The following is a 21,837-nucleotide window of genomic DNA, read 5'->3' as shown; positions in this document are numbered from 1 at the left end:
GTGGGTAGATGGGCATGAATTATCTTGGTTGTGCTGGCACTAATTTTCCTTGAGTGGACATAACCTCCCTAAGCCTCTGCTATATCAAATGCAAAAAAAGAAAAATAAAGTAATAGTGCTCAACATACAGTGATTGCAAGTTGTAAGTGACATAATTCATACGAAGTGACAGATGTATAGCTGGTACATATTAAATACTTGAGCAGTTCTACTGAGAATTTTAGTTCCTAGTCTTACCTGAGAAAAGTCAAAGTGAAATGTTGATATAATTGATGTTCAGTCTTACGTTAAAATAAGAGTTATAAAAGTAAGTGGAAATCTTAAGATTGATTTGACTATTAATAAGCAAGTACAGAGAAGTTATAATCAAGAGTACAACACCTAAGGAGACTAGCACAGGAGTGGAAGAGAGGAGGAAAGGGGAAGGGAAGATATTGGGAGTGAAATCGACCAGATTATGTTGTTATAATGTGTGTGTGTACAAATACATAAAAATGAATTCTACTCATGTATAATTGCAGTGTACCTATAACAATATAAATATAAAAGAAAAATAGTTTCATTAAAAACAAAATTGTAATACCTGCTCAACAGACTTTGGCAACAAGACACCACTGTGGTTGCGTTGCCAGGTAAACTGGAGCTGAAGGCATTCTCTAAAATGTGATGGCAGTTGATGTCCTCGGGGGTGCCAGAGAGTATGCCTAGAAGTGGAACAGAGTGCCATTTATTTTCATAATTAGTGGTCACCGAACTCTCCTTCTGTTCTAAGCTTCTTCCCAGCCGCCTCCACGCCACACATTTAAATTTACAATACGCTTAATGGCAGCTCTGACTCTCAGCTTTCTGCAGCAGCATATGCTGCATATAAGGATTGGAGACCTTGCTTTCTTGAATGCTGCCTTCCGTGGGCACCCAGGACACAAGGACAGGATGTAGTACCTGCGACGCAGGCTGTCATGAAGCAAGCAACAGTCCCTGCGATCAGAGCTCTTACAGATCCAGCGACGATGTCCCGCTTTCTGCCAGGCGCTAGAGAGGCTGGGAGACATGAAAGGAGCTGGTTGAGATTAATGTTGATTCTACTGGTTAGAAATCCAAATTTGTAGCCTCTAAAAAGTGTTCTGATATTGGAGTTTCAGGTCAGTTGGAAAGAAACAAGTCCTTAGTTTTATCCAAAGGGCTCAGACAGCATGGAGAGCATGGCAAATCTAAGGTGATGCATGGAGGGATGGATTGATGAGATGGTCTGAGATGGTGACTCAACTGTCACCAACTATTTCCATGCCTGTGGGAGACATTACTCTTAAATCACAGCATTTTCCCACCAATCTTTGATTGGTTCCCAGAATCCTTCTGCAGGGAAGTATTATAAATCCATACATAATGGTACATCCATTAATCCTAGCTACTCAGGAGGCTGATGCAGAAGGATAACAACTGTGAGACCATCCTGGACAAGTTAGCAAGGCTGTGTCTCAAAGCAAAAAAATTAAAGGACTGGGGGTATGGCTCAGTGGTAGAGTAACCCTGAGTTCAATCCCCAACAAAACAAAATAAAAATCAATCAGTCAATCTACTAGTGTTAGTATACAAGTGAAACTTCTGTGTTACTTTGGGTTGGGAGAGGCATCTGTAAGTTTGACGATATTGTTTCTGAGGTTAGTTTGGGTTTACACAGGAAATCTATCTTGTAGAGTGGGGATAAAAAATAGACCCCAGAGGATTTTATACTATCGAGGGTAACTTTTCTCCTGACATGAATAAGATGTGAGATGGAGTGAGATGGAGATTCAAAGTATGTTTATGTTACATCTGTTGTAGAAGAATATCTTTTCACTTACTGAGTCCACCGATCACTATTCCTAGGGAACCAAAGTTGGCAAACCCACAGAGGGCATAAGTGGCAATTGTCTCGGAACGAATCTGCAAGCAAGCATAAACACCAATGGATCCATGATCTGACCCAGCCTAAGAAACCTGACATCCCAACTTGGCTTTGTATTTTGACTACAGAATTGATATTAACACATAAATGCACAGCATATAGTGGCAAATACCCATTGTTTCCTAGACAGTTTTTACCACCTCCCTTGAATTTTGAGAGAGGGTGAAGAGGGCCGTGTAGATTCAAGAAATGCTCTACAATGGACTTTGAATTGGTGGCCTTGGTTTCTAAAAATGCTACTTCTTGCTCATTGGTAATTTCCAATATTCCACAGGACCTGGCCACCTGCTACAGTGTGCCACGTGTAGTACTAGTTGGTGGAGATACAAAATTGGTCCCAGAAAATATTCACATTACATTTATTTTACAAAGAACTTATTCAAAATATATAAAGAAATGCTATTACTCGATAAGAAGACAAATACTCAAGGAAAAATGGGTGGAGAGGTTTCGATACTTCACAAAAGATGCAAATGAACAAGAAGCTCATGAAAAGGTGCTCAATATCATTAGCCACCAGGGAAATGCAAATGAAAAACAATGAGATACCACTATACATTTACTAAAATGGCTAAAGTTTAAAAAGACTGACAACACGAAGTATGGCAAAATTACAATGCAACGGAAACTCGTGTATTGCTGGTAGGAACGCAAAAGGACACAGCCATGCTGTTTTACGGCAGATTCTCATCAAGTTAATACATGCTGCCTGTATGAACCAGCAATTTTCCTAAGAGAATTATAAAAACACACGACCCCCCAAATACTGTACATGAATATTTATAACAGCTTTACTCTTAATAGCCCCACACTTAAAACAACTCAAATGTCCTTCAGTAGGAAAATGGACACAGTATGAATATCTATAAAATAAAATGCTGCTCTGCAAGAAAAAGAAAATGGAAGTAATATATATAACAACGTGAATGCTGAATGCTTATTGAAAGCCAAAAGTAATCGACAGTGAAAGAAAGATCATTGGTTGCCTGGGACGAGGTCTTCACGGGGTTGTTGACTACAAAGGGCCTGGAGGAAAATTAAGAAATAATATTAGTAAAAGAGAAATTCTCATATATCACAGGGGCTTCCGTCTAGTCTGGCCACAGTGTGTGCTTCCCTTTCTTTCTCAGTTCTGGTCATACCAAGGACATGTTTGGTTGCCCATTTGGAAGCAAGAGAAGGAAGAAAGGTATCTACATCATTGGGACAATAATTTTTTTCCAATATCCTAAAACATCTATGATTTGGTTCAAAGAACAAACCAAACATGCTACATTCACTAGTAATACTTTATTTTTTTCTTGTGCTAACTGGATTTTTAAAAGCTCACGCTTAAGATTGAAGTGCTTGTGGCAAGTTTTTGTTGACTGGAAGGCCCCTCTTCTCTCTCACAGTTTCTGAGAACTTCTTTGTTATTTTCAAACAATGTGCAAACAGCAGGGAGGAAAAATAATATTGAGTTTTTGCACAGTCTACTGTTCCTGGAAAAGCTCATCCTGGTTCCCTACTCTTTCTAGTGCTTTTCATTTAGTTCAATTGGCTTCAAAAGAGCCACGCTTATTAAGAGACTGTGAGGAGGGAGATGGCATGAAGGACTATGACTCTTCTTTTCCCTATCTGGGGATTGTAGGGCAAAGGGATACACAGATGTGGCCAAGTATGGTTTTATAAGAAGAGGAAAGGGAGGTTGGGATGATTTGATTTGGCCTTTGTCCACAAAAGTGAAAGATTACATAATGGAAAAGGATGTACTGCACTACAAAATTCATGCTACAGCTCTCCTTGAGAGCAAGCAAAGATGCTACATATACAAGGACAGCCACCATGGCACTACTTCTAATAGCAAATTGCTAAGTGTTCATCAGCAAGGGACTGGTTAAATGAATTACAGTGTTTGTGCAATAGAATACTGTCATAGGCACTGATATAGAAAGTTTTCCAAGATATGCTACTGAGCACAAAAAGCAAGGTTAAGAACAGTGAGCACATTATGCTCAAGGGAGAACTGGGTGGTAGGGAGTTTGCCTTTAACCTCTACAACTTTTTGGAGATTTTAAATTCTAAATGATGTTATATAGTAAGATATAAACAAACATGCAAAGTATTATCTTTAGGAAAGAGAAAATGATGGAGCAATAAATGTCTCCTTCTCTGCGTGTGGGTGCCACATCCATATGTTGACTTCTTACCTTAGATGGAGGTTGGCAGTGGGTGTGATTCAATGGATATCACTGGGGATTTGAACATAGCATGCTTCAGTCACATGTCATATTTTCTAAAATGTTGTCGGAACATACTTCACCCCTTGTTGGTTGGTAAGCAAAAATTGCTGGGGCTCTTCTCACCATTGCTGATTTATAATCAGAAATCTGGAGTAACAAAATGCTGCTCCCATCATGACAGCAATGAATGACAGAGGCCACTGAGCTCACATCTCCCTATGTGCTCTGTGTGCCTACCTTTGTCTGGGCTCACCCCCAAACCCAAATCAGTGCTACAGTTCTGTCTCCATTTTCTTAACAGCCTTTTCACAAAGCTGCTTAGCATTGCCAGAACTGGCAGCTCACTTTTCTCATTAGCAAAACTATTTTCTGCTGGCAACTGACAGTTGGGGATAGGAAACATTTCACTTAATTTAGCTTATTGTTTACTTTTGGCAGGAAAACCATTGGTGTAGGTGGCATCCAAACAATGAGGGTAAATGGTCAAGTTTCACTGTGAGGCTCATTGAAGAAAGAACATGTGAGAAACAAAGCCCCTGTCTTATCAGATGTGTGGGTCAAAATGCCCCTGATTGCGAAGTGTAATCAGTGGTCCTGGAGTAGGCTGTTGCTAACTTGTGTAACATGTGGGACATAATTGAATTAGTATGTCTGGTCTTTGGGCAGCTGGAAGGGGTGGTGTTGGTGTTGGGGGTGTACAGTCTCAATACTTGGGCAGCCTGCTTTTCCTCCTTTGCCTTTTAAAACCCAATATGGACCTGGGACATTAACTTCAAGTAGGTTATAGAAATGGTGGTGGTCAGAAATATTCACTATTTCCTGTAATGGAAATAGTTTAGTTTCCACTTATGACAATTCTATTGTTTAGGGGGTAAGAAGTTGGAGATTCAGCTATAAATACAGCCTCATCCAAATTTCTCATCCCACCAAAGTCCAGGCAGACATGAGCATCTCTTTGTAGGCTGTTGCTCTGAAGTTGACATGATTATGAGGCATTTAAATCAAAGTTTTCAGATCATAGACATGTATTTTTTCTTCCCTGTCTCCCCCTGGACAGTAATAATGCATCTTACCATCTCTTGATGGTGGCCAGGCACCAGTTTGCATTTAGGCAGTTTCTCAGAGCTCATAAAATTCCTTCCCCTGGAAGGAAGAGGGCTTTGTGATCATTAGACTATGGGCTCCATGAGGGTAGGACCTGTTATAATTTGAATCATGAATGACCCCCAAAGTTCCATATGTTAAAGGTTTTGGTCCCCAGTTGGTGGTGCCATTGGGAGATGGTAGTGCCTTTAAGAGGTGGGGTTTTGTGGAAGGAATCTAGGTCATTGGAGGCATGTCTTTGAAGGAGAAATTGGGACCCAACTCCCACCTCTTCCTCTCTTTTTGCTTCTTGGCTCCCATGAGGTGAACAGATCTCCAAAGCTATATACTTTTGTCATGATATACTACAGGCCCAAAAGCAATGAGACCAACAGACTATGGATTGAAACCTCTGAAATCATGAGCCAATATAACACTTTCCTCCTTAGAAGTTAATCATCTCAGGTATTTTCCCACAATGATGCAAAATTAACAGAGTGGTGACTTGTTCAGTATTTGGTCTTGGTATGGAACATATTACACATAGAAGGCATTCAATAAATACTTTTGACTGATTGGATTCAGTCTCAGCTCATGTGTCTATATGTTTGTGTCTAGTCTTCAAAATAAATTATCACTGATATGGATGAGTGTTTCTCTCTCCCCGATACATAAACAGACACACACACACACACACACACACACACACACACACACACATGATTAATTCAATATAGTTGAAAATAATGAAGTGCCATGTACATTATGAACTCCACAAGATTAAGGATTTTTGATTTGTTTTGTTCTCTGGTATAACTCAAGTGCCTGGCATGGTGTCTGATGCACAAAGGCACAAGTCACTAGATGACCAATGAATTTAGGTGAAGAAGTACACAGAAAAATCAGACAGTTTACTCACTGACATATATTGCTGAGTGCCATTCACAAATTTGGGTCCAGCCTGTTTCCTCAAATTGATCAATTGTGAGAGGTGCTCATAAGCCACAAATTCATTGAAGAATGTCTTATAACCTATGAGTCTGCCAACCATAAAGCTGTCTTGCCAGTCCACTCCCATCATGAAGGAAAAGGGCATGAAGATGTAGGAGCATATTAGCTGCAAAAACCAGAATATATTTGGTTAGAACAGGCATTTGCTTCTAGTTCTTTTGCCTCATTCTCTCAACAAGATTGTTCCTTAATCCTCTATCTCTTTGAGACACAAGATATCCCCTCACATTCTGTTTCCCATCATTATCTATCAGGAGTTGCTATGGTTTAAATATGGGTTCATCCTTACCAAAACTCCTGTTGAGGTTTGGTCCTCAGTGTATTGCTGCTGAGAGATGGTGGAGCCATCAGATGGAATAATATCTTTCCCAAGAGAGACTGGATTAGTTATTTCTGGTATGTAGTAGTTCTCAAGAGAGTATGTTGTTATAAAGTGAGTGAGCTCCTTTGTCTCCCCTCTCCATCTCTGCACGTGCCCATTTGCCCTTTCTATGTTTCTACTATACAGGGTACAAACAATAGCCCTCACTTGAAGTTGGTCAGATGCAGCCACTTGACCTTGAATTTCTAGCCTTCAGACCGTGAGATAAAATATACTCTTTTCTTTATAAATTACCCAGACAGGCATCTGTTATTGTAACAGAAAGCAGACTAAGACAGGAGTCAAGGCTGAAATTGGGTCCTTTGAAGCAACTTGGAATCTTGGGGGTGCAATCAGGAGAAAATGACTGTCTGGAGGAAGAAGGGTGGTGGGAGAGGATGGGGTTGGGAAGATGGGGGAAGCCCGCTGAGGAGCTTCTGCAGTTTGTGAGAGTGCACTGCGGGTAGTTAGGGAAGGCTGTACACAAACTGAAACAAGGATAGAAACAAAACAGAAAGCAGAAGCATGATGGAATTATACCTCGAAACTCAGCTGTGGGTAGTCAAACATGTTTCCAAACCAGGACAGGGCTGAATTCATAAAAGACAACAGGGCCAAGAAGGCAATCAGATTCACAGTGATGTTTGCCACCAGAGGGATAGATGAGGATGCTCCCTGTGTTGCAGCTTCTAGGAGATTCCTTGAATCACTTTATAAAAAGATAGCAATTCCAGAGTTACCACAGATGCAGAAATGGCAGAATCAGACCTCATTTGAGTGAGAGGCAAACATTTAGATCTCTACCTTGGTCAAAATACTCATCTGAATCTCATGAAATCATATTATTGAATATAGGTGGTGAGCATATTGCATCTAACTATTATCCTTTTTAATATTGTTTTTTTATGATGCTGGAGATTGAACTCAGGGCCTCACACATGCTAAATACTTGTGCAATCATTGAGCTACACCTCCAGCCTCAATGTTGCTTTTTAAATTTGGGGCATTGTAATAAAAATTGGAAAATGATTTAAAAGTAGAGGTTTAGAATTATTAATTGAAAGTAGCTATCAGACAATATTTATAAAATATTCATGGTATAAAGAGTAATAATTTTAGAAGGCCTGTATAGCTGTCACCTCATTTAAGAAATGGAATGTCCCATTACCTTTTGTTATGATTTGGATACAAGATGTCCCCTGAAAAGCTCATGTGTTAATGCTGGAATGTTCAGAGGTGAAGTGATTAGATTAGGGGAGCTGTAACCTCATCAGTGGCTTAATCCATTTGATGGATTAATAAATTGAATGGACTACTGGGTGGTCACTGTAGGTGGGTTGGTAGTATCTGGAGGAAGTAGGATGCTGGAGGCATACCCTTGGGGAAAATAGGTTGTCACTAATGTCTCTGTTTCCTGGATGCCATGAGCTGAATGTTTTTCCTCCACCAGCCCTTCTGCCATGATGTTCTGCCTCATCTTGGGTCCAGAGCAATAGAGTCTGCTGACCACGGACTAAACGTCTGAAACCAAGAACCCAAAATAATGCTTTCCTTCTCTAAGTTGCTCTTGTCAAGTACTTTGGTATGCCTATGATTCCCCAGTGTGTAATCTTAACCCCTCCCTACTCTTCTAATCTCAGAAGTACCTGCCTCCCTCAATTCTGTTTATCATTCCCTTTCTTTACAATTTTCCCACATGCTTTATCCCTTAATGTTATATCCTACAAATATGCATGCTTGCTAACTTCATAAGTGAAAACATTCTACAGGTTGAATGTCTCTTATCCAAAATGTTTGGGACCAGATGTGTTTTGGATTTTGGAATATTTGCATATACATAATGAGATACCTTGGGGGATAAGATCCAAGTCTAAATAAAAAATTAATTTATGTTTCACATATACCTTATACACATGGACTTAAAGTTTTTATGTTATATTTTAAACAATTTTGTGCATGAGACAAAGTTCAATGGTATGGACTTTTTCACTTGTAGTGTCAAAAGTTTTAGATTTTGGATTTTACAATTTTTGATTAGGAATGCTTAACCTTTACTGTATTCTTCAGCAACTTTGCTTTTCCACTCACAATTATGACTTGACTTCTCTACAAATAAGGGATGACTCTTAGACACATCATGATCTATGAATTATTATTTAATGAAATACTTTTGAACATTTAAAATCTTATAATTTTTCCCACCCCTTTTTCTTTCTTTTTCACAAGAAAAAAGAAGATGAACTTTCTTGTTATGTAAAGCAACTCCAGAAATGCTCATCCTATGGCTTTCTAATACCATTAAACAAAAGCTCAATGAACACTATGCTGTATTTACAATAAAATATATTTATGATGAACAGTTAAAGAAATGTATTGGCATTCAGGTATTTAGAAAGGTTTTCCTGAAGTGTTGAGAAAGATGTTTTTTGGTAAAGTCTAATCACTGGAAATTAAATCTACTTTAATATCATAATCCACTCTGTGCTTTCTCTTTATCAAATTTTTGCTCTATTTTGATTTTGGACTTCCATGTTCCAACTTGTTAGTTATTGTTATACTTTGGATCTGGAATGTCCCCAAAGGCTTCCGAGTTGGAAGCACAATTCCTAATACAATAAGGTGTTTGCTGGATTGCACCATCGTTAGCTGAATGGACCATAGGAAGGTGGGACCTAGTTGGAAGAAATAGGTCACTGGGGGTGTGCCCCATAAGGACTTATCTAACCCTGGGCCATTCCTCTCTTCTCTATTTTCCCCACTGTCATGAGCTGAGCAGCTTTCTTCCACTATGCCCTTCTGCCATGTTTCTGCCTTAGAGTCAGGTGACCATGGACTGAATCCTCTGAAACTGTGAGCCAAAATAAACTTTTCCTCTTCTAAGTTGTTCTTGTCAGGTATTTTAATCATAGCAAATGAGAACCCGACTAACGCAGTCATTGATTAGGTAACATGTCCCACTTACCCAATTTCCATTTTCATGGCATTCTTGAGGGTTATTTTAGATTTTTCTGTCTCAGGCCAAAATAGTTTAGCAACAGCCAATGATGCAGGTGCTGACATAACTGAAGCTGTTAATAAGTGGGTGGATGAAACCTGCAATTTCAGAAGAAAGGAAGCAAACAAGCTGAGCTTTACTCTTATATTCAGGAAAATGATTCAAAAGCCTTATAAGGAAGAGATGGAACGGGAGTCAATTCTATGCCAGAAAGCAATGCTTCTTTGGAGGTTTGGAAGAGCAACTTTTGTCAATGAGCCAAGCCATGGCATCACCCTGAGAGTCAGAGGGACAGAGAAGAGATTCAAGTTAATTGGACACATTCTTGGAGGAAAAGCACAAAGCCTAAATCTGATAATTTCAGAAGATTAGTAATAGTGAATTTTAAGAACTCTCAAAGAAGACTCCTCAGCCTCTATGTTGTCTTTTTAAATGCCCATATAGTCCCTTTAGCCTATATTTCATTTCATCATCAATTTAAATGGGTTATCTGGGGTGGACTAGCATGGAGACAGGATTCCTAATCTATGTAAAGGCATGATATTCCCCCTCTCCACCTTCCTTTTGCTCTCCTGGAATCCTTTTTGTCTTTACATAATATGCTTTTATCCAGAGTCCCCTTGATTCTGGAAATTATTTCTGTTTTCCTCATGACAAGTTTACTCTTTCTCCTTCCCACTCCACATACTTGACATTGTTTCTGGATTCTCTTCCCTACATTTTCAAAATCCCATATCCAGTGTCTCCCTCTGCATTCCTATAACACCTATCCCATTATTTTCAAGTTAAAGATGGAGTTTCATTTTTAATAGTTTTCTGTGCATTAAATTTTTACATACAAGTGGGATTCATTGTGATATTCATTGTGATATGTTGGCACATGCACATAACATGATGATCAGTCTCATTCCCCAAGACCTCTCCTTTTCCTCCATTTCTTCCTCCCCCTGATCCTCTTCCTCCCCCATCCCGTCCATCTTCTCTACAGGTCTTCCTTCTATTGTTATTATTTTTAAATTAGTGCACTATAATCAAACATAAAGTGGGTTTCATTGTGGTATATTTGTAGATAGACATGACATAATTTGACATCATTCCCTAGTACCTTCCCTTGCCCTTTACTTCCCTTGCCCTCTATTCCATTGGTCTCTCTTCATTTTCATGAGAGCCTTATTTATTGATTTATTTTCTCTGTATCTTCCACATATGAAAGAAAACATTCAATCCTTAACTTTCTGAGTCTGACTTATTTCACTTATCATGATATTCTCCAGTTTCATACATTTACCAGCAAATTACACAATTTCATTTTTCTTTATGGCTGAGTAGAACTCCATTGTGAGTGAGATATATATATATATATATATATATATATATATATATATATATATATATATATATATATATATATATATATATATTATATATATATAATCTGTTGATGGGTACCCAGGATGGTTCTATAACTTGGCTATTGTGAATTGTACTGCCATAAACATTGTATGCATGTATCACTATAACATTCTGATTTCAGTTGTTTAAGATAAATACCAAGAAATGGGATAGCTGACCTAGCCCATTTTTAAAGGCAGCATTCCCACAGTAGGAGCAGAGTGAATAATCTAGGGATCCATTCATACTGCTTATCTCTAATATATCCTTCCCTCTTTTCTTCTTCCTTCTTTCTACTACTTGGCTGTCCCCAGCTTGAATGAAGAACCTGGAATGAAACTCACTTGTCTTGCAAGAGATCTTAGTCACCTGAATCACAGAGTATTGCCTATACGATTAGGTTTCTCTGCCAAGGTCTATGTCAATGTGTGGCTTATCAGCCTATGCACAGAGCATACATATTGGCTATCACAGCATCCTCCAGACCTACACCATAGGCCACCAGTTCAAACATGGCTTTCAGTTGAAATCTGAGAAGTTTTAAAAATACTAGTAAATACCAAAAATTTTTACATAAAAGTGGGCTATGGGCCTGGGAATTAGGGTCTTTGAAAATTTATAGGTGATTCTAATGTGTAGTAAGATTTGAGAATAACTGCTATAGGTCAAGTTTCCAAAAGTCTGTTTTGAAAAGGTCATAGAGTAGATAATTGTGGTTTTGCAGGCCACAACTATGCCAAAGACAAATAAATAGGAGTACCTAGTTTCTAATAAAACTTTATTTACAAACATAAGTTATGCTCTGAATTTGGCCAGTGGTCCATAGTTGGCTGACCTATGTTAAAATCTTTATTAGTAGTAGTAATAGTTTTTAATTTTTTTTAAAAAAAGATTTAAACTTCCAGTGAAAGTAACTTCACCATATGATTTCTACTGCTGTGGTTGGAAATAATTCACATTTAGGTGGCAAGAACATGAAAATGAAGACCGCAATCTCCTTGGGGTCACTACATTCAAATGCCAAAGAAAACTGACCAACTTTTGCCATACTACAAAAAAGTCACTCTCTTGGCCTCCTTTTATACTGGCAATGGGAAAGAAAAAAGAAGAGAAAGAAAGAAAAAAAATAAATGAATAACAACAGCAAATAAAGAAGAGGTTGAAGTTTGCATAAGTTAATTCCAAAACAGTCTTACTCCAAAAGAAATGTATGCACCCAAGACGCTTCCAGCAATTGTAGCGAAGCCAGCAGTCATGATGGCATGGAGTTCTGACTTGGTGATATATGGTAAATATGGTCGGACCAGCAATGGAGACTCTGTCTGAAGAAAGTGAAGGGTAATTGGATTAAATGTGACCTTTAAAATTTTAAAGGAGGTGTGTAATCAGCACCACATTTCATTATAAATCCATGTTTCTAAGAGTCAGCCTTGGGCGAACTCCATCAGCATCACTTGAGAATTGTTAGAAATTCAAATTCTCTGATTTATGAAATCAGAGAATTTGACTTTCTAACAAATTCAGCAATTTGTGTTTTTACAAGTCTTCCAAGTAATTATGAGGCATGCTCAAGTTTGAGAACGGCTGCGTGATCTGAGCTCTAGGTCATTGTCATATACGTTTATGGGTAAACCCTGACATTTGTGAAGCTAGTTATAGGGTGCCTCCACCTAGCCTAGGACTGGATTCTATGAGGACTTGGAGTACATTACTAAGGGCTGACCAAGTAACTGCCCAGTGGTCTGGCTCATGGACTGGGGATTTCTTGTGAGCTGTGACTTTTCACCATTTAGCTTCATTTAGACAAACTAGACCTGTTTCTGAAGACTTCAGGAAAATAGAGACAGGTGTATTAAAAAAAATACCAGCAATTACAAAGACAGGTGCCCTTAGGCACTTTTGTAATTGAAACTCAGAGGATCTCTCTCTTATGGGTAGAAAGGAACTGGACAGAGTGTAGACTCAAATCTCATTAAGGAGGACAGCCTGCCTGCCCTGTAGGGCTCTCCATCAATAATAGGTGTGCTTTCAGCATATTAAGTATCAAATTAAGTACTACAGGAGCATGGGTGCAATTTTACAATTTTCTCCTCATTATTTCTAATTGTTATATAAGACTGAATGCATTGAGCCTCAGTTTATAGACTAAATAGGAGTCCAAATACGTGAGCCTTCTTATCCTGCCGGTAGTAGCAATCAACTCAAGATGGTGCCCTAATTAGTCCTAAGAGATTTTATGACTGTAATTATTCTAATTTCAACTTATAGGGGAAAGAAGTATGTTTCATCTATCTCCACTAAAGAGCTCCAGACTGGTGAGCTGAGCTTACCAAGAAGGCTCAATCTGCTTGAAGGAATTGGAGCAGTAGGAAGCCTGGCATTTGGAGCTGTGTTTCACTGGGTGACTCCATTTTTGCTTCAAGTCCAATTTCTCTGGGCAGTGGTTCTGGCCAATATTCACCCTTGGCTTCACTGGTGCATGATTCCATTTTCCCTGAAGCTATATATCCTGAGGGATGAGTAGCTTATTACCATTCCTCACTTTTCCACCTCTTAGGAATACTGCTATATTGAGGGACATCCTTGGCATCATATTTCTTTGCTTAAATGGATTTTAGGCAAAAGAGCATTTATCTCTGTGATGAATCAAGAAAATGAAATTTGTAGCCTAAAAGTATATCTTTAATGAGAAGAAAAAAAACATAAAGGCATTTTTTCTTCACGCTCAGCAAAGACAGAATGTTGGCCAGTTTGGACAAGTTGAGAATGAGAATTATTTATACAGCTGCATGGTTGTTGGCAAAAGGCCTTTGTTGGTTTTCTTTACTGCCACAGGCATTGCAGTGTAGAATACAAGGCTGTCTCTTACATGTTTACAGCTTTAAGACAGTGGAATCCATTTGAGGAGATGAGCTGCTTGTTTCTGAAGAGTCAACCAGAAACCTCAACAATTCAATGAACTCAGAAAAAACTGTAGTGAGAATTTGTTTATGAGAAGCCCTGTGCTTTAATAAAATATCTCGACTTTGTTTTCTTCACAACTTACAGGAACCCAATTCCACACCAGTGTATCTAAACACTTCAGAGGTATCTTTCTTTCTTTCTTTCTGGAACCTGGGCATTGCCAAAATTAAGGGTTCCTTATTTACATCTTTTTCTCCACACTAAAAGAAATGACAATACCATGGTATTTTCCTATTGTGTGTTTCAGAAAGAGACTATCCATTTAGCAGATGTCTTGTATTGCTTGCTTTCTTGGTATTGCAACTTACTTGTCCAACAAATATATTGCCAGCAGCAACTAGAGACTCAACAGGAGATGAGCCCATAGTAACAAGCATTATCCATCCGACCTAAAAGGAAGAAAGGGACAAAGTTAGTGATGAACTGTGTGTATATAACAAAATTCAAAGAGGGGTAAAGTCTTTGAACTGGAGTAAAATATTGAGGCCTTCAATAATCATGGACTGGTTGGTGATGGTTGGTGATCTAGCCCATAGAGCAGGCTGATCAAATCCTCCTGTAAGGGTGGTAAGTCTGAGTCATTGTATAGACTTTTGAACATTAGACAAATGATTTCTACAGATATGCTTTATAAAAGTAATGAGTGATAATTGTTAACACTTATGGTGGGCTTTTCTGCATTCCAGGCACGGTTGTAAGCCCTTGATCTGGGCAACGCCCTGAATCTTTACTCTTTGAAGTATGTCCTATACATTATGCGCATTTTACAGAAGAGGAAACCAAAGTACAGAGTAGTTGTTTCGTCAAAGAAAGTGGTTTTGTCAACTATTAAACAGTGAGATTAAACAATGAACGTGGTTTATGGATCTACTGTTTGTACTGGCCTTTTGTGATAATTTGAATCTGAAAAGTCCCCCAAAGCCCCATGTGTTAAAGGCTTAGTCTCCAGACTGTATCACTATCAACTGGTGGTGAAAACTTTAAAAGGCCATGCCTGGCGGGAGAGTTAGGTCACTGCCATTGGGAGATATTGTGGAATCTCAGTCAATTCCTTTCCCTTTTCACATTCTGGTCATCAGGTGAGCAAGCATTCCCTGCCCCAAAGCAGCAAGGCAAATCAATCATGGACCAAAACTTCCAAAACTGTGAGCCTAAATAAACCTTTCTTCTATAGAAGTGGATTATCTCAGATATTTATCATAGTAATGGAAAGGTGACTAATAAACCTTTCATGATACCTATCTCAGGATGCTGACTTCTTGTTGAATTCTATTTCCTTTCTTCCCACTTACCTATATGAGTATGGTAATTCTTTCTTTAAAAAACATTTACTTTTTGATATTATTTATTAGCATGGGAAAATGGCTACATCGAATAGTGGTTGGAAAATCAAGATGTAAAATGATGTATAACTTCATTGACAGTTATATATAACATTATCTACATGCATTTATGATACAACAAAGACTCTTATGATCATTTTTTAACATATTTGTATTTGTTTTTAAGGCTTTCTCTCTCTTTCTCTGTGAGATTATTTCACACAAGCACTATATACATTCTTATTTTAAAAAATTGCTTTATTTTGGTTCTGGTGATTGAACTCATGGCCTTGTGATGCTAAGCAGGTCTTCTACCATTGAGCTGCATCCCTATCCCTTTTTTCTCCTTTTAATAAAGCAATTATTCCTATGCATTTTCCATATTATCATCAAATAATATTATGACCAGAACTTTAAAAATTTGGATTCTAAATGTGAGTGCAGTAATTCTGAATATATAAACCAATAATCAGGATATTATCAGTACTGGAGATCACTGTGATTGCAAATTCTGCTGGTATTCTTATTCTTTCTTTCTCTCTTTCTCCTATCTTTTCTCTTTCTGGTTGTATATTTTGATTTATTTACAGGAATCAAAGGAAGGCTGTGGTTGTCCCTCAAGCCCTGTGTGCACTGGTCTGCTTCCATGTGCATCCAAACTAGCTTACAAATATCTAGTTTTCTGATCTGACATGAAAGTACAACTCAATTGCTGGAGCAGCATGAATGAGATTAACTCTTACTTAGAAAAATAAAAATGTGTGCTTATAAAACTCCCCCATCCCCAGAGTGAAAAACACTTCACTTTCCTGCTTTAATTTCTCTAGCAACTCTAAGACGACGTGTACCTACTTTGGTAACTTTCTAAAGACAAGTTGTCAGTATGTATGAGGCCTAGTGTAGGTAACTGTGAGGAGGGATCAACACCACTTCCCCATGGCAGGTATTTGACCTCAATTGCTTGGTTAAAGACGTAACTGCTGTGGTTTCATGGAGTTATCCAGTGGGTTGTAAATCAAAGCCCTATTAGAAGACCCTGAGATAAAATTCCCCTTATGGGCACATGCAGGATTTGGCGTTTCAATGTAATAACTTTGGTGATGGAGGTGAATATTTGTAGGAAGAGAAAGGCACTTTGGAAATGCCTGGATAAAAGGCATTTAAGACTTTGTACCTGAAATAATCAACTCTGCACCTGTCACCATGTATGTCCCAATCCCAGTACCTTTCTGATGATCCACTGCATCAATCCCATGTAGTATAACATGGACATCACAGTGCTGAAGAAAATCACAATTGGCAAGACCTGGGGATGGGGGAACAGAGTTAGTTATGGGTCAGTGGTGACCCCAATAATATTGCAGATTTACTATTAGGTCTCCTCTCTGCCTCCTCTCTCCATCAGAGAAACCATAACAATGCTGGAAATGCCTCTTGAACTGACAACCCTTTTTACCATGCAGCTTCCCTCTCTAAGTCCCTTATTCTAATTTCTTCTAGATAGGCTTGAGTGTCAAATTGATTTGACTATGTCCCCTGAAAGTTCAGATGTTGGAAACTTAATACCCAGATTCATATCTTAATGGCACTTGGAGGTGGGTTTTTTGGGAAATAGTTAGGATTAGATGAGGGCATGAAGGTGGGGCCCCCATAGTGGCAGTAGTGGCTTTATTAGAAAAGAGATCTGAGAGAGTTCACTTGCTCTGGCTCATCATCTGATGCCTTGTGCCATGTTATGAGGACCAAGAAGGTCCTTATCAATGCCAGCATGTTGGAATTAGACTGCCCCCACGTTAAATTTGTACTCTAAATAAACTTTAATTCTTTATAAATTATCCAGTTTCAGGTATTTTGTTATAACAGAAGAAAGAAGGCAAAACAGTATATTTCATAGAAAATGTGACCTCTCCCCTTCTTATTTTATTTTTAGTTTTAGGTGGACACAATATCTTTATTTTATTTTTATGTGGGGCTGAGGATAAAACCCAGTGCCTCATGCACGCCAGGCGAGCACTCTACCACTGAGCTACAACCTCAGCTCTGACCTACCCCCTTCTATGATGAGGTTTTCTTAGAGAAAATAAACAATTTGGGGGGGGGATTTTGATAGCTAGAGCCACAAATTGAAGGCCACTGGCAAATATTCTCATTGTCCTGATATTAAAAAGACATGAGCTTCATCACTAATTAGCAGAGTAACCTGGGTCAAGATGAATCATGAGGCACTTCAGATCCTTATTTGTAGCAGCTGTGCGGTTCAGACAATTTATGGTTGATATTTGCACACAGTGCCTCCCATGGAGTATGCATTAATTCTTTTAGCTTTAGAAATAAAAATTATTTTACCTATAGATTTTTGAATCACTAAAGTGATGACATTTTGAAGACCAGGTTAGTCCTGTGTTAAAGAAGGATGTAACTGGCTAGATCCTATTTCTCTGTTGCTCTTTTGGAACCTGCAGCCTGTGTTTGTACAGGGAGCAGTTTCCACCTACATAGACCACACACAGCTGTGGGCCACGTCTCTATTCAGCCCCACTCCACCTCAACAATTCCCCACTGTTCCCCCAGCTAAATGGCCAGATGATCTGCTACCAGAGACACAGAATGACCAAGGACAATTTGTACAAGATCTAATTTAGAAAAATCTATTAATAATATATACTAAAAGACATTTTGTGCCAGTATTCAAAGCTCACTATGAGCCTCTTATTAGTTTTAATGGGTAGGCAGAACTTTCCTGAAAGCCTGAAGGAGTTAAAGGGGCTCATCCAGGGATTCTGAGTTGGCAGGAAAGCAGAAAGGCCACTGCCCTGGGGCAAGAGAGGAACAGATAAGGTCTGAAGCACCCTTATTGTCTGCATAGCAAGTTACTCCTTCCTGTGGTTTTATTCTTTTTCCAATTCTCAATTCATTTCACGATATAAGCAGCTTTCTATCTCACCCTATAAATGCTTGACCCTTCTCAGATAAGGCTTAGTTATCTCAACACCAGAGCATCAGATCAACAGCTTTAGAAAAGATTCAGACCTTGATCTGATCATTGTACATTTATACATGTATTAAAATGTCACACCCCATGAATATGGACAATTATTATGTGTCAATAAAAAATTAGAAGTAGGGCTGGGGATATAGCTCAGTTGGTAGAGTGCTTGCCTCGCATGCACAAGGCCCTGGGTTCAATCCCCCAGCACCACCAAATATATATATATTTTTAAAAAATTCAGTGTGGGGTGCAGTGGCACACACCTGTAATCCCAGCTACTCAGGAGGCTGAGGCAATTAGATGGCAAGTTCAAAGCCAGCCTCAGCAACTTATTAAGGCCTTAAGCAACTAGTGAGACCCTATTTCAAAACAAAAATGAAAAGGGCTGGAGATGTATCTCAGTGGTTAAGTGGTTAAGTGCCCCTGAGTTCAATCCTGGGTACCAAAAAAAAAAAAAAAAAAGATCCAGCATAAAAATTTGCCTAACTGAATTGAGTAATTTAGAAGAAAATTTGGAACCTCTAAGGGAGAAAATGTATGAACATTAACACCACAAGAAAGAAAGCTGAAGAAAAGCCCAAATATAACTTTCTGACTCAGTATTTGCAGGGACTTGCCAGAAGAGGGTGAATTTTCTGATGCTTGTGGGAACCCCAAGAGGAAATTGACTGTGGGGAACTGACTGTGCCTAGGCAGAGGCCAGGTTGCCCCTCTGTTGATTAACAGAAGGCTCATCCATCAAGATTGCTTCAGCAAAGGTTGTACAGAAGGAAAGATGAAAAAGGTGAAGCCTGGGGATGGCTCTGGAAGAACACGGGTTAATGTGCTTGAGCAGCTGTCCCAAAGTGCCTGGGACTGAGGAGTGCAGAGTGCAGAACTATTACCTGGAAGCCATTGGGGGCCATATGCCCATTCATTGCCGAGTGCATAAAGTTCTTTCTCCTGAATCTGAAGTTCAAGATACTATTACCCCATAGGATTCTTCACAAATACCTCAGCCAAGACCACCCCCAACTCCCAACGTTTGAATATCTGTGACTTCCCCTAGATATTTCCCTTAATGCTATACAGAAGTAACCTGGTGAAATGTGTGCAATCCTCTGACTTCAGATAACACTGCAAATGCAAAAGGCTGGTGATGTGTTGCATACCTAAAACAAGCCCAGAAGTTATATACCTGGTGTTTGGTCTTAGGTTTTTATCTGAACATCTACAAAGATTGAGAAGCTACTGACAAGACAGGAAGTACATGGAAAAAGTTTAGATTTACCTTAAATGCAAAGAAGTGGTCTGTGTATTTTTCACCAAAGACAAATCTAGCACCAGCATCAGTATAATCCAGAAAAATCTGATTTGAGAAAGAAAAAGAGATCATTAAAACCACTGAAATGGTCGTTACAAGCTATCGTAGCACTAGGCTCTGCAGAGCATGAGAACCATGTCCATGAATGGCATAGAGCTGTATTTTTGAATTATGTCTGCATAAAGATTTTCTGTCATGTCTGACATTTAGTCTGACTCTAGGTTGCTAAAGAACAAGCTGAGTGTGGTAAATTGCTCTAGCAAGCCAGAGATAGTACACAGGAGCCACTTGTTACCAGTGGATGGAAAGCAAGCTCATTTCTCTGTTTAGAAACCAGATTATAAGGGTAACATCCCTATGGGCAAGGTGATGGGGGAACAGGGATAGGGGATGGATGCAGTAGATAATATAGGTAAGGACAGCAGTAATCATAATTAACTAGACAGATTAATGTATTCCACACAAACAGGTATTTGTCTGATTCACACTATGGAATTAAAATCTGGGTCAAATATTACAGACTTATAAACCTATTTCTGAGATGCCTCAAGGATTACATCCAAATGTTAAAAGCATCTTAAATGTAAAGTATTCTTTTGAAACACTTACTTGAACTTGTGTGCCCAACCAATTGAAAGCAATAAATCCAGGCTTAGTCCTTAGAATTAACAGTCCAAGAAGAAATTGTAACCCAATTCCCCAAAAGACAAGTCTCCAGTAAACCTATGCAGAATGACAGAGATATTATCTTATTAGAAAGTTAATGCTGACTTTAGCATAAACATCAAAAGAACCACTGATTTTTTTCTTTGGGAGGCCTGAGGAGCCAGGAGCCTGTCTTTTGATAGAACCATAGCTTCAAAAGCTTAAGATTGCATTTCCTCTCCTTAAACCTGGGTTTCAAGTCTTTAGTGCTGGTGAATAACCACTAAGTTCTGATAAGTAACTTAGACACAAAGAGTAGTCTAAGAAGTGTCATTAAAGGAAGAAGGACCTGGCTGTTCTAGTCTTACTGTAAGTATTAGACAAATATAATTACTTCTCCTGCCTGGAAAATGGAAAGGCAGAACATGATTTCTCAGTGTGTCTGAGGCTTGTTGATCTTACAATTTTATAAGTGAATTAAATGAAATTCTACCCTATTGAGGGGTTCTTGTTTCGCTATAAAAGGAACCAATGACCTGTAATGCAGATGCAGGATGTGCAGCAGAAATGGACAATCATCTGTTTTCATTTTTTTGGTGGGGAAATGAGGTCTGAAAAGACTTATGGGAGCAAAGGCCCAGTCAGTGGAGATGCTTACCCAAACAGGGCAAGTGATTTGGATCATATCAGGTGAACTTGGCCTCAGATTAATGCTTTTTCCTCGGGTCAATCTTTTAGTCAGAAAATTCTTCCAGGGCTTGCCATCATGATTCATATGTGAGAGCTTCTAGGTCTCAGAATTCTTGCCCATTTCATGAGTTACAGGCTGACAGACAAGGATTTGGATTGAATTCAATTGGGGGAAAAAACTGTATAAGGACAATTTTGTTGGAGTAGAAAAACCTGAATTGCAAATAGAACTTTGATTAAGTGCAGGATCAAGTGCAAACTATTAAGCAATTCGTAGTCTTGGAAAACTGAGATCAAAATGAATGTGATTTTCTCTGTATGTATGTTGGATAGAGGCAGGGTGTACATGAGTAGAAATAGGATTTGAAAGGAGAGAATGTCCCACTGGTTGTGTAACTGGAAATTACTGAGAATGGATTGAGATAGTAATAGATAATACTTTGAAAGTTCCAGAAGAAGGGCAATTTAACCACTTAAATTACAGAACATTAAGAAAAATATTGAATAGTGAAATACTTTTATGATCATTATTTTGATCATATTTTTCACCTGGGGAGGGAAAACAAAACAAAACAAAAAATCCAACCAATTTCATACTTACTCTGGTTGGGTACTTAGAAAATATAAACAAAAGGATAATGTACATTATGAGTCCACCAAAGGACACCAGCTGCTGTTGGCCCAATTTGGCCGTGTCGAAGATCAGCCAGAAGATGATCCCTAGGATCAATAAGCTCCAAATCACCCTAAGGAAACAAAAGGGAGGTGTTGGGATCATTTGTTGTGCTAACTTGAGGCTTAAAGTAACATATTTTAAAATGCAGACAAAAGTAACATACCCGGGCACCAGGAAGCTACACTTTCACTTTCACATATTGTAATAGACTCTTTTTGGTTGTGGCTAAAAATGGC

At 38.8% G+C, this 21,837-nt stretch overlaps 1 protein-coding gene across 8 annotated transcripts in view; it reads right to left on the bottom strand.

Annotated features, from left to right (window-relative positions):
* The window catches only part of LOC101974187 (solute carrier family 28 member 3), a 117,618-nt gene that overhangs the window by 5,468 nt on the left and 90,313 nt on the right, over window positions 1-21,837 (bottom strand). For all 8 annotated transcript variants that reach the window (XR_013438023.1, XM_078047397.1, XM_078047402.1 and 5 more), the window contains 12 exons: window positions 21,527-21,671; window positions 20,200-20,313; window positions 19,558-19,635; window positions 16,524-16,604; window positions 14,285-14,365; window positions 12,209-12,334; window positions 9,588-9,718; window positions 7,166-7,334; window positions 6,173-6,370; window positions 1,845-1,926; window positions 943-1,041; window positions 584-704 (listed from right to left, as the gene is read on the bottom strand). Coding sequence is in view for 7 of the 8 variants with exons in the window: in XM_078047397.1 (XP_077903523.1) it covers window positions 584-704; window positions 943-1,041; window positions 1,845-1,926; window positions 6,173-6,370; window positions 7,166-7,334; window positions 9,588-9,718; window positions 12,209-12,334; window positions 14,285-14,365; window positions 16,524-16,604; window positions 19,558-19,635; window positions 20,200-20,313; window positions 21,527-21,671 (1,425 nt within the window). In the remaining variant the exon portion in view is untranslated. The remainder of the gene's footprint in view (window positions 1-583; window positions 705-942; window positions 1,042-1,844; window positions 1,927-6,172; window positions 6,371-7,165; window positions 7,335-9,587; window positions 9,719-12,208; window positions 12,335-14,284; window positions 14,366-16,523; window positions 16,605-19,557; window positions 19,636-20,199; window positions 20,314-21,526; window positions 21,672-21,837) is intronic.

This window comes from Ictidomys tridecemlineatus, chromosome 4 (genome assembly GCF_052094955.1).
Source record: "Ictidomys tridecemlineatus isolate mIctTri1 chromosome 4, mIctTri1.hap1, whole genome shotgun sequence".
Classification (NCBI taxonomy): domain Eukaryota; kingdom Metazoa; phylum Chordata; class Mammalia; order Rodentia; family Sciuridae; genus Ictidomys; species Ictidomys tridecemlineatus.
The sequence above is the reverse complement of the archived record's forward strand: the minus strand, read 5'-3'. Positions and strand labels throughout refer to the sequence as shown.